This window comes from Marmota marmota, unplaced genomic scaffold, assembly GCF_001458135.2.
Source record: "Marmota marmota marmota unplaced genomic scaffold, marMar, whole genome shotgun sequence".
NCBI classification, from domain to species: Eukaryota; Metazoa; Chordata; class Mammalia; order Rodentia; family Sciuridae; genus Marmota; species Marmota marmota.
Window position 1 is genome coordinate 22706394 of NW_026000068.1, and position 13490 is coordinate 22719883.

General features: G+C 36.6%; 1 protein-coding gene across 1 annotated transcript in view; it reads right to left on the reverse strand.

Moving 5' to 3' along the window:
- Positions 1–13490, reverse strand: part of Slc44a5 (solute carrier family 44 member 5) — a 335047-nt gene that overhangs the window by 45641 nt on the left and 275916 nt on the right. Inside the window, exon 4 of the mRNA XM_048814088.1 lies at positions 8578–8662. Within this exon, the coding sequence (XP_048670045.1) occupies positions 8578–8662 (85 nt within the window). The remainder of the gene's footprint in view (positions 1–8577; positions 8663–13490) is intronic.

Below are 13490 nucleotides of genomic sequence, written 5' to 3' on the forward strand. Positions count from 1 at the left end.
AAAAAAAAAATATCCAGGGCCAAATGTTTTTTCTCATAGTTGGAAATTAAATCAAAATAAGGAAACAATGAAAGAGAAAGAGAAAGAAGGAGAAAAAGAAGGGAGGGAATTCCATGAAACTAGAGTAGAGGACGGGGATTGAGGGGGGATGGGGAAAGGGAGGAACGTGGAATGCATCTGACCAAATTTTCTTACATACATATATGAAGATACTATCGTAAATCCCATCTTTAGGTGTATTCACAATGTAATTAATTTTAAAAAATATATAAATAAATAGAAAAAAAGATCAATCGAGTAGAAATAGGTAATAGGCAGGAGGGGGAAGAAAGGTGATGTACCAGGAACTGAAAAGGAGCAAATTATATTCCATCATTGTGTAATCATGTCAGAATAAACCCCAATATTATGTATAACTATAACTAACTAAATAAAATTCGTTTGAGATTTGATTTTTAGATTAGAGACAAGATAGAAATGAAAATATAATAGCCTGGAAGTGAATAAAGATTGTACAATTAAGACCAAGTCAAAGTCTTTTATCATTGCTCCCTACTTCTGAAATCAACCTACCAACAGAACATGCTGGATTCTGTTGAAGCTGCAAGACTGAACATAAATGGTGACAAATTCAAGCCTGTAAAAGAGTAAATACAGAAAGGTAGAAGGGCAAAGGAAAAGGGGCAGAAGGGAAATAAAAGGTGGGGACCTAAAGAGGTGTCAAGATGCTGTCAAAATTTAGCAGAAAAGGAAGACGGCATCTGGCGTGCTGTTGACCGTGGTGCCTCGGTAGCCCACAGCATGTGGACTGCTCTAAAACTCTTGAGAGCTACTGCAGCAAATACGTCAACAGAGCTGGCCAGGGTTTCCAGGCCCTCCCTGGGGGCCAGCATTAGCAGTCCTGGGTCCAGCCATATTTAAAGCACAGGCAAATGATACCAGTGGAAGTAAGGAGAATTCCAGCCTTTTGGATGACATCTTTTGGATGGCAGCTCCTCCAAACAGACACAGCATTGACGTTAAACAGCATAGGAGAAGAAACCCTCAGAAACTTTATTAAATGTGGGAATATAGACATTTGTTCTGAACATGGATATCTGAAACAGAAGCATGTCCTTTGTGGCTATTACAATGAGAAGGTGAGCAAGGAGACCACAGAAATCAGGAGGCAGTTAGGGAAACAAGAAGGGCGTTCTTTTAAGGCTTCTACGGTAGGAGCTGTCATGCTGTACAAAGGAAAGACACTACATGAACACAATCAGGGCAAGAGGATCATCAAACAAGGCAGGAAATGGCTTCATTTCCCCAGAATTGACATCAAAGATATTAAAAGGATAACTTTACAGTAAACCATTTTTCCTGGAAACAGAGGAAGAGTCTTGATTTTTATGTTGTGATTGTTTTCTAAAATCATCAATAGAGTTTAAAATATACTTTATAAGAAGTTTGATTTATGTGAAATAATTTAAATAATATACTGTGAGTCAACTCTTAAAACGTTTATGCCAAGGCTCAATGGATAAATATATCTTTTCCTATTACGTTCTGGGTTTTAAGCGAACATTAAATTTTTGGAACAAAAATAAAACAATTTATAGTTCAAAAAATGTTAGTAGAGGGCTGGGGTTGTGGTTCAGTGGTAGAGCACTTGCCTAGCACATGTGAGGCACTGGGTTCGATCCTTAGCACCACATAAAAACAAATAAATAAAATAAAGGTCAAATTCTTAAAAAAAATGTTAGTAGAACAAGAAGTAGAGGTCTAGTATACCATCAAATGGGACCATTAGGAAATCTAAAGGTAGCAATTTAACTATCAAAAATGGGAGGAGAAGGAGGAGGAGGAGGAGAAGAAGGAGGAAGAGGAGGTAAGGGAAAGACATAATGTAAATGAGCTCAGTCTTTGTTTTCCTGAGCAGATTCAGTAGATATCATCTAAAGTTAATAAAGCACAAAATTAAAGGGTAAGCATATCATCTAAAGTTATATGCATTTTAAAAATTGCCAGAAGAATTAAAACCAGAGGAAAAGATTATCTCTGTGGAATAAAATCAGGGGTGAAGAGTCTTAGGATAGATGACTATTAGTTGGATGATAAGCTCTCCATTACTGTTTGATTTGTGTTCACAGGCATATATTATTTTGGCACAAATTTTAAAAATTAAACTAAGTTGGGGGTCTGGGCTTGTATTGGGTTCAAATAGATTTGTGGGACGCTCTTGCAATTCTGTGAAAGGTCCTGCAGTGAATAAAGACAAAGTTGTTCCTGTTTCATGGAGATGCCAAATTGAACACAAAATCGATTTATTTATTTATTTATTTATTTCAAACATGACAATAGTGGAATGCATTACACTCATTATTACCCATATACAGCACAATTTCTCGTAACTCTGTATATAAAGTATGTTCATGCCAATGTGGTATATACGTGTATTAAGAATTGTAATGGGGGCTGGGGATGTGGCTCAAGCGGTAGCGCACTCACCTGGCATGCGTGCGGCCTGGGTTTGATCCTCAGCACCACATGCAAACAAAGATGTTGTGTCCACCAAAAAATAAAAAATATTAAAATTCAAAAAAAATTGTAATGCAAAAAAAAGAGGGAGTACATGTATAATGGCATAATTTGAACACAAAATTTAAATGGAAGAGCTCTTGCCCCTCAATCTTCCATTTTCCTTATCTGAGCCACATCCTGGGGGAAGGGTAGTTCAGTCTGTCTGATTCGGTGACTTCAGACAATGTTCCAAGTTGTTTTAACACAACCTTTATAAGCTGAAGTTTTTGTAGTAGCCAGAAGGTGGCATCAAAATCAATCAAGTTCTTTTTAGTGGAAATCTCAAAGGAAAGGTCTGTAACCCCAGTGTAATGAACAACTTCCCTGAGACTGAAAAGGCAGAGAAAGTTACACAGAATAACAAAGCACCCTGTCTTGCTTTGAAGTCTCTCTTTCATGTATCTTGATATTTTAGAAAACTCCCAGAGTTTCGCCTAGAGTTCTTTGGTTTGGCATAGATAAAGCACAAAAAGCCAAATTCTACATTTCAAATATGATCACACCCCTCTCTAAACAGTGAATTGAAGTTTGGTTCTAAGGAATGTCTTTCAAAGGTCAGAATCAAAGGACTGCTGTAAGGTCATCATGACACTAAAGAGAACAAATATTGTAATGGTTACATACACAAGCACGTCCCTCTGGTTTGGGGCTCCATCAGTTGCTTATCCATTAATACACATGCTTTTCACTGTGGCACAAACACACAAGCTTATGTATTTATGTACTTATTTTTATTTAATGATAACTTTTACCAGCTTTGTTCAAGATTTTTAGGCCTAGGTTGAACATGCTATAACGGAAAACCAAATTCACTGCAATCCTTATCAGTGTGTAGTCTAAGAGGCACAGAATATGGAGTTGGAACATGCTATTTAGTAGTCTGTGGGACCTTAACAAAGACTTTGACTTTTCTGAATTTCCATTTCCAAATTTTCCAAATGAAAGTAATAATGATAGTTGCTTAGCAGTGTTGTTATGACCTCCATGGTAGGAGCAAATCACTAATCTGTGTGGCCCTTTGTTTTCATTCATTTAGTAATGAACTTTGTGAGTACCTACTACAATGCCGGGGAGTCTCGTCGGTGCTGAAGACACAGCAATGAGAAAGACAGAGAATGTCCCTCACCTCAAAGAACCATGGGCCCAGTAGAGAGAGTTTGGCAAAATCAACAAGTTAGTAATCAGCATAAATTCAGGGAGCAATAAGTACCCATGCCAATAAGTCGGGATCTTGTGCCCAAGACCAACTGGTGTGTGTGTGTGGCTGCTTCACTGGGGACAAAAGCATCAGGATTCTTTTTAAAATTAGGTGCTGCGCTGAACACACTGCAGTGGAATCTGTGGCTTCATTGACTATCTCTGAAAACCTAGAGATTCTCGAAGATTAACAATATAAGAGGATCTTATTTACTGGATATCGAAAGCCTAGAATATTGAAATCGGAGGACATTAACAAATGATGTGGTATGGAATATAGAAGTGCTTTGCAAACAGGTATGACGGTGCCAGTTTCTTCTAAATTACTGTCCTCGTTTAACTTTTGCATCATTATAGGGAAATTAAGGCCTGGTAGCATGTGTCCCAGGCCCAAATGTCAATGCTCAAAGGCAAAATCAGGATTGACTGCAGGGTATGTATTCTGACAACTCTTTCTTTTCGTACTTTATTTTTTACAGAAAGGGCTTTAATAGCTAAGTTATTCATTGACTCAGCTTATATACCTTTTTAAAAAATCTTGATTTTTAGAAAATTTGAAAGGGGATATAAAAGTAATATATATTTTTTTTGGTAGAAAATTACAATGCATATAAGCACATAAGTAAGGAAATAAAACTTACTCATACCTTTGTTTCATAATTATAGAATTATACCTATAATTATATTTCATTAATACATCCCATTTCATTATTTTTTTTTCAAAAAAGAAAAAATGGAAAGCTTATATTTTTCTGCATGCATGCTTATTGTGAACAATTGAAACAGTTCACTATGGGAAAAAAAAAGAAGAATAGTCTTTTAACAACGTAAAATGGATTCCATTACTCTTGTGCTGAACATTTTTCCATGTCCTTCCCCAAATTTATAAATAATCTAAATACTTTGGCAGAGTGTGTAGGAACCACAAATCTGGTCCTTCCTGTTTCTCACATGTCTGCTTAAGTCCTGCCTCTTTGTTTGCTATATTCCAGCTTCTTGGACTTCTTTCTACTCCTGGAGAATCACATGCCTCAGGACCTTTGCATCTCCTCTTGCCTCTGGCTTAAAAGCTCTTTCCAGAGCTTTTGTAAGACTGGCACCTTTTCTAGTCTTCCTATCTCAGTTGAAAAGTACAACCCTCATCAAAGCCCTCCCCCAATGGGGCAGCCATGAGGGACCTCCCTTTCACGGAACACCAGTCACTCTCCATCAGGCTTCCTGTTTTGTTTCCTTATCACTATTTGAAATTATCTTGTTTATTTACATCTCTATCTCCAATTATTCTTTCACTGAAATGTAAGTTTCATGAGAACAGATGGTTTGTCTGCTGTGTGCAATCTAACCTCCTCCTTTAGAAGACCGTCTGGGACAAAACAGGGGCTCAATGAATGTGTGAATAAAAATAAAAAATAACACCTTTTGCTTAGAAATAATTACTGTAAAGCATATGTGTATCCTTTCAAACTTTTTTCCTTGCACATATAGGTGTTTTTATATCTGTGACTATAAGATGTACCAGTACATAAACATGCCCACAAAACAAAATTATACTTGTACTCTATTTTTTAAATTTAATTTTTAAAATTTTTTATTTTGAGGTAGGGTCTCACTGAGTTGCTAAGTACCTCGTTAAGTTGCTGAGGCTGGCCTTCTATTTATGATCCTCCTGCCTCAGCCTCCCAACGCTGGGATTACAGGTATGTATCACTATGCCCTGCTCATGCTCCATTTGAAATAACTTAATTTTTTGAATTAACAATATATCATAGACACATTTCCATGCCAAAAATATATTTCTGTGCGACATTTTCTTAAAGATTAAATGGTATGTTATTATATGACTATATCATAATTTGTTTACTCAATCTCCAATTGATGGACATTTAAGTTCTTTCCGTTTTCTTTGGTTTCGAGTGCTTTCCCAAGTCATGTGTTAAAGCTTAGGTCCCTAGTCTGTGGGGCTAATGGGAGCTACTGGAACCTTTAAGAGGTGGGTTCTAGTTGGAGGAAGGTAGGTCATTGAGGGAGCACCCTTGAAGGGCATATTGGAACCCTGGCCCTCTTCTTGTCTCTCTCTCTTTCTGCTTCCCTGTTGCCTTGAGGTGAAGACGCCTCCTCGGCCAAGTGTCCCACCATGATGTACTGTGCCACCTCAGGTCCACAGCAACTGGACCAAGTGACCATCAAGTGAAACTTCTGAAACTATCAGCCCAAATAAACCTTTCCATTGTGAGAGCAATGGAAAGCTGAGTAACACAGCACCTATTATAGTAGGAAATGTATTCAAATTTCCATGAGATAAGTTTCTAGGAGAATCAACAACAGCATATATGTTTGATAATATTTGAAAAATTTTGATATTATGTTAGGGTCTATAAATAAGTCAAGATGGTGCCTGGCATTTTGCCAGAGGGAGTGGTTTGTGAAGTAATGCCAGTGAGCCATTAAGTGTGGAGATTCCTTATTGGTTGACTGCTGTATCTAGTTTATGTTAATTATGATAAGCTGTGTGTAATGTATATATATCCCTCCTGTGCTACAATAAACGGCTCCTACTCCTGCTGTATCAATGTACACAAGTTGTTCGTGACCCCCCAGTTAGTTTGCTGCAGCCGGACTGTGGCAATATTATATCATGCTACCACGTGTAGCAAATGAGGTGCATATTTCTCCTCACTCTAGCCAACACTGGAAATTTTAATCTTTTAAATATCTGGCATTCTAATACTCAAAAAATATTATATCCATTAGTTTGTTTTCTTTCTTTTCTGTACTTCAACAGCAGTTTCTACTGTTATTGTTTGTTACGTTATTTCCCATTTATGGTTTTTGCCTCTTTTTATATTAGATGATCAATCATCTTTTCCTTTTTGATCTTCTAGTAGCAGCTCATATCGTTAAGTTATTGATTGATTTTTAGTCAGGAATATTTGCTTGAAATATTTATTTTTCTTGGATTGCCTCTTATCTAGATTGTAACTTTGGCAGTGACTTAAGGTAACTTACTTTGTGTGGTAATATTCCTTAAAATTGCTCATTTGGGGGATTTTAGCATTATGTTTAAGAAAGGTTGTTTTACTTCATAATTCTATAAATATACCCTACATTTTCTGTTGTTACTTTTCTGAATTACATTGTATATACAAAATCTTTAGTGCTTCGTGTTTATTTTGAAGGAAATTTAAATATATAAAAGAAAATTATAAAAATACTAGTGAAATATAGGAGAATGTTATTTTGAGGGAGGAGGAAAACAATTAATACAATCATGATAAACTTCAGAAACTATAAGGAAACATCAATAGAATTGACTATTGAAAATAGAAATATAATCTCCACTGGCTTGATTACATTTTATTAAATAGATGGGCTATCATTTAGTATCCACAGGTGGTTGAAGATATGTTCAGTTGTCAGTGTATTATTATAAATAATACTTCAATGAGCATGTCTGTGCATTAAGCAAGGACTGACTTTGAATAATCTGTATGTCCTGAAATTTGTGGTGTCACATTTTCATTCAAACTAAGTGGGTCATTGCTCAGGTCTAGAAAACTTATTGTTACAAAAACCCTTTCAAAAATAGTGTTTTAAAGAACTAAAGATTTAGAGATTTGTTTGATTTTTTTTTCTTTTTACCACCTGGTGCTTTCTTTGTCCTTCATAGTATGAGGGTTTTGTTGGCAAAGTCTAAGATTTTCTAAGTTACTGAGGTTAAAATAAGAATTGCCACCCTGAATCAGAATTTACTCCAGTTGTCCCTAATAGGGAGAAATTCTTTCCTGGGAGTAAACTTGTCCCTGTAAACTCGACCTGACATAAGTAAAGATTTGTCTCTGACTTCTCCAAATTTCTGAGTTTTCTTATTGCTCAATAAGAATTTTACTCATAAATTTTGTTAATTTCTTAAAAATATGTGTATCTCCTGAAATAATAAGCTCATGGTTAGGGGTGGGTAGCAAGAGAACAAACTCAAGTCTTCTGAAACAGGCGTTTTGATGGTGGAAGTGTTGGGGAACCTATTTCTCCTCCTTCTCCTTCTCCTTCTCCTTCTCCTTCTCCTTCTCCTCCACCTCCACGTCGACCTCCACCTCAAATCAGCTTTTATAGGAACTGAATTGGTTATGAAGACCCAGGAGATTTAGCAACAACCTCAGGCAGTGAAAGCAAAGAAATAGACGCATGATAAATGAGGGAATGTTTTCTAAAAATGTGAGATTTATGGGGTTTTATTTGTTTTTTTTTTTAGGTGAAGAAATATAAAACTTGTTTTCAGAAGTGAAAATATCTGTTCTGATTTACAATCTAAAGGCAGTGTTTTGCTCAGCTACTCTGGGGCAATGTCCACAGAAGCCAAGTTCTCATGAAAAGACCAAGCATCCAAGATCATCTGGGTGTGCCCTTACCTTTGAAAGGCGGAATGATTCATCTGTGGGTGCTGTGACAAAATTTAAACTATGGTAACTTGTAACTTTTAGGCAGTTACTCAGGACTAGGTCTTCCAATAGCCCATCTCATAAAGCATTTAAAATATGGCTACTGAAAAAATTACTGGTCTTATCCATCTTTAAGAACTGTATTTTCACAAAGCAGAGCCTTCATGCATTCTATTAAAATGCTACATGACAATGACATGGCATCTTAAGTCATTTAGTATTGAACTTCCCAACAGCTTATAGCTGTCTGTAGGAAAAGGGGTGGGGAAAGCCTCCTTCATGAATTTCAGTCTCCCCAAGCAGTCTAGGAGGATTAGTATAAAAGCAATTTCTAGGTTCCAGCTTAGACAGTGATACCACACAAAGCAAAAGTGACCATACTCACTCATTGGGGGTGCCCTTCTGGCCACAAAAGTGGCCCTTGCTGTCTGTAGGATAGGCCACTCTCCTGGGGTCGCCGTGTACCCAGGCTGCAGGAATAAGAAAGAACAGAAATTCTATCAGCAATAGCTGGGCAACGGCAGTCTGCTTTGAGATATTAGAATGCACCACCGCAACATGCTAACCTTGCCCCTCAGTCACAGAAGATTATTGATTTTCTTCAAAGAGTAATTTCTTAATGAAAAGTAAAATAAAATATGGATGAATCAGTCAGAAAGCACATTTCTCTTATTCTCTCAGGATTTATCTGGACTGGAGCCAAAACATGAGGTAATGCACTTAGAAAATGACATTTATTAAAATGTGAACTAGAGGGCACAGTACAAAAGCTTACTTGGCTAGAAAATACTTTTTCCAGGGTTCAAAACTACATGACTTCATAGCAGAGCTAATAATCTAAAGTAAATAATATGATGTAATGCGTTTGGGTTGTACATAAGTGAAAACCACTTTAAAATTTAAAGGAATGAAACTACAATGCCCGGTTCAAATTGACTGGTTCCCTGTGATTTTAAGTGACATTTCAAGGCAAACAGAATCAACAACAGAGGCAACACAGAATAAAGATTTACCATGCATTTTTGTCTAATGACTTCAAAGCTTGATATAAATATGAAGTCTTCTCAAACTTCAAAATTGAGGATTTGATTCTAGTTTTTATGATGTTACTGAATTCTACCCTCATAAAAACTCATCACCATTTTTTTTTTAAGAATCATTGACTTGATTTAGCTCTAGATTTTATCACCACAGAAAGTAATATCCATCAGCTAAACAGGGTAATAGTCCCTAGTTCTAACTAAAATTTTCTAACTTCTCCAGTTTGATTAATACCCTTTTTAAAATTCTAGGAAATCCATTGGTCATATAATGCTTGCTTCTGCAGTGGAAAACACATCTTTGTCCTTTGCTTCCTTTAACATTTGCCCAGCTATCTCTTTACCCACATTTATTGGATTTGACAGTTCACGTTATAATTCAATCATACTTATGTATGTGGCCTGTGTGACTTGGGAAGATAAAAAAAATCAATTCTGAATTTTAATATGGAAGAGGAATTTTTCTCCCTATTTTTTTTCTCATCAGTCCAAGGCTTTCTGTTCAGTATCTAAATACTCAGAAAAGTCTCCTTTGTCTAATTCTTTCTCCAATGTCATAGAGGCCAAATCAGTTTCATCTTCTAATACCTTCTTATGAAATCTGACTCATTCGGGTGGCTCTCTGCTGTCATATCTTCCCATCATTATTTCCCAGAATAAAGAAACTGGACTATAAATATGGCATTTAAATGACATCTATGTGTTCAAAGCACAATGTCTCCAGACACTATTTTATTATAGTCTGTTTCTATATTTTAGTTTGTCACATTTTGGCTAAACCTAAGACAGTGATGTAATTTTATCTCTCCTTTTTATAATGTGTTTCTTTTAGCTTTATCCTAAAATGTTCTATTCATTCTGAATAATTATTAATTCAGAAATAGGCACCTAAAGCAGCATTTAGATGACTAAGTTTGCTACTTATTATCTATAACCCTGAACAAATCACTTATTTGGAGTCTTGGCTTTCAAAGTTATTTGAAAAATGGATATAAAATACCATTCAATAAGAATGTTGAGAATATGAAAGAAGAAAATGGAAGTAGAATACCTAACATGGAGCTCAGCATCCCACATAGACTCAGTTAATATCAGTTCTTGTCTTTTGGATTTCCTCATAAACAAAATCATAAAGAAGGACTTTGATTACGGGTAGTTTATTTGGAGGTAATTCCAAGAAGCTTAAAAAGTCACAAAGGAAGGCATTCAGGGAAGGTATTAAGCCAATAAAGGGCATGCTAATGGGTCACTATAGTGGCCAGCTATGGCTCTGTGCCTCTGGAAACCGTGACACTGTATGGAAACTACCTGTGAAGGGATAGTAAAGCTGTCCACCATAATTGAAGACAAACCTCTAAGTCAAGGGGAAGGGGGGCCTGATATCTGCAATCCTCTGCCATAGTTTTCTTTCACTTTTCCATGACCAATCAATTCAAGAATTTTCTAAATGATCATCATGTATACTCTATCAGAAGTCAGTATCTGCATAAGTTTATGTCAGAGTTCATAAGAAAGGCATGGAAAGAGGAGAATAAAGTTTGTAGGTTTCCAGAAGAAGGGGAGCTTGAGAAAGACTGAAAAAGGTTAGGATTTGGACATGTAGCTGGGAGTGGGAAAAAAAGTGAGGAAATCATGGAATAGTGAGAGCTTGAACTTATTCATTATGCATGGTGTGCCAGGGCTATGCCGTGTTTGTTACACTGTCTCCTTGGACTCACATTATGAGTCTCACAACCACCCTAGAGGTGGATATTATTTTTACCTAAATTTTACAGATAATTGTGATTCAGTTTATTTATCAAAATTCCATGGTTTTTAAGGAATATAAACACGGCATAAACTTTGGTGTCTTATTTTCTAAGGCTCAGAGTTTTAACCACAAGACTACAGTGGTAACTCTGCTGCCTACTAAAGGACAGTTTGGGTATGAGCTTGTTAATGTAAGGAACCAGGATGTCAGCAAAATGCTGGATACATAACATAGGAAAGGAGAGGACACAGGCAGTTTTGGAAACTTTGTCCTTGTGGGAGGAGAGCTTTGTTCTTGTATAGAGAGAATGGTGTTTCGGCAGAGATCTGGGGACAGAGGAGGAGAGGAGATAGAAATGTCAAGGGAAAAATTCTCCTTGACTTTCCGGTTTTGAATTGTGACAGGTGGTCATATTTACTGAACTGCTTCTACCCCCTCTCCACACAGCCTCTGGCATGGAAGCTGTGCTACAGATGGTATGTGTTTGATCTGGTACATCAAGACTTTGAGCTGAGAGCTGCAAAAAAGATGAGGAAAAAGAGATGAACCAGCAGCAATTATTTTGCCCCTGTTCACGAAGTAAGGGGCTTCTCGCAGTTTATTCCCTTTCTTGGAATTTCTTTATTCATGGAACATTTAGAATGGTGCTATCCAAAATGGTAGCTACTAGCCCCTAGTCTAAGGAGCAAAATATATGCCATATTTTAAAAGATAGTATGAACAACAACAAAAAGAATATCTAGATATTTTTTATATTGATTTAATTTGAAATCATATTTATTAAAACATTATTAATTATTAAGAAAATTAATTTCACCTATTTCTTTTATACTCTTCCTTCTTATTTATTTTCCTTTCTTGTGGTGCTGGGATGATTAAATCGAAAACCTTGCACATGCTAGGCAAGGGCTCTACTACTAAACTATAGCCCCAGCTCCCCTCCCCCCCCCTTTTTTTTGTATTGGGGATTGAACTCAGAGACACTCAACCACTGAGCCACATCCCCAGCCCTATTTGTATTTTATTTAGAGACAGGGTCTCACTGATTTGTTTAGCTCCTTGCTATTGCTGAGGCTAGCCTTGAATCCATGATTCTACTGTCTCAGCCTCCTGAGCCGCTGGGATTATAGGTGTGCATCACCGCCCGGCAATCCCAGCCCTTTTTATAGTTTATTTTGAGATAGGGTCTAAATTGCCAAGGCTGGTCTTGAACTTGAAACCCTCTTGGCTCAGACTCCTAAGTAGTTGGGATTAAGCATGTATCACCTGGTTTGTCTCACCTGTTTCTCACCTGTTTTTTACACCCTTAAATGTGACCAGTAGAAAATTTAACATTACACATAGTAATCACAGATCTATCCTGTATAGATCTGTTCTAGAACATTCCCCACAAATGTCAAGAACTTCTTATGTGAGGTGCCATAATATCATTGGTCTATCTGTGTGGCTGTCATACTCAAGACCATAATGCCCAACACAACATTTTCATAGCATATTTTACAATGCCCCTTTTACAATATTGAAATAATAGTCCCTGATAATATAATATGCACAGATAATTTTAAAAAATTCAATACAATTCCCTTATTGTAATATAAATGAGAAATAAGAACCAATTTTTTTTATAATTAAACAGTATACTCATCTTGAGATTTCTAAGCAATTTCTGTCATCTAGGGCTACTCATGGATCTACTGTCTATAGACAAAAATGCTTTGCCAGCCTGGTTGACCAGCCTTTCATTTCCCTTTCCCACACTCATGTGGTACTAAAAAGAAGCCACAAATCTTTCCAAAAACTTTCACACAAATCTGTGAGTCATAGTAGAGATAGTACTTGAAAGACAATCTACCAATAAAAATTTATTGTCAGTTTCCATATTTGTAGCAAATTTTGCTCTTTCTAAACCATTCTCATCATGTCAAACACTGAACTTGTGACAGCAAAATCAATGATGTCTGTGTGTACTGTAGACACTACTGTTTCCTTCCCAATAAGCTACTGCCTCCCCCTTCTTCCAGTTGACAGATACCTGTTCCTGTGACAGAGGCTGACAATGTGAGATTCATTTGTTTCTGCTATAAGACCATTACTGTAAATCATTGTTTCTGCAAAATCAGGCCTTACAAATAACAGAGTTTATAAGAAAAATTAGTTAAAAGTAGAAGATTTAGGGAGACCCTCATTGTTATACAAAATTACATATAAGAGGTTGTGAGGGGAATGGGAAAATAAACAAGGAGAAATATGAATTACAGTGGATGGGGTAGAGAGAGAAGATGGGAGGGGAGGGAGGGGGGATGGTAGAGGATAGGAAAGGTAGCAGAATACAACAGTTACTAATAGGGCATTATGTAAAAATGTGGATGTGTAACCGATGTGATTCTGCAATCTGTATTTGGGGTAAAATTGGGAGTTCATAACCAACTTGAATCTAATGTATGAAATATGATATGTCAAGAGCTTTATAATGTTTTTCAACAACCAATAAAAAAAAAATAAAAAAAA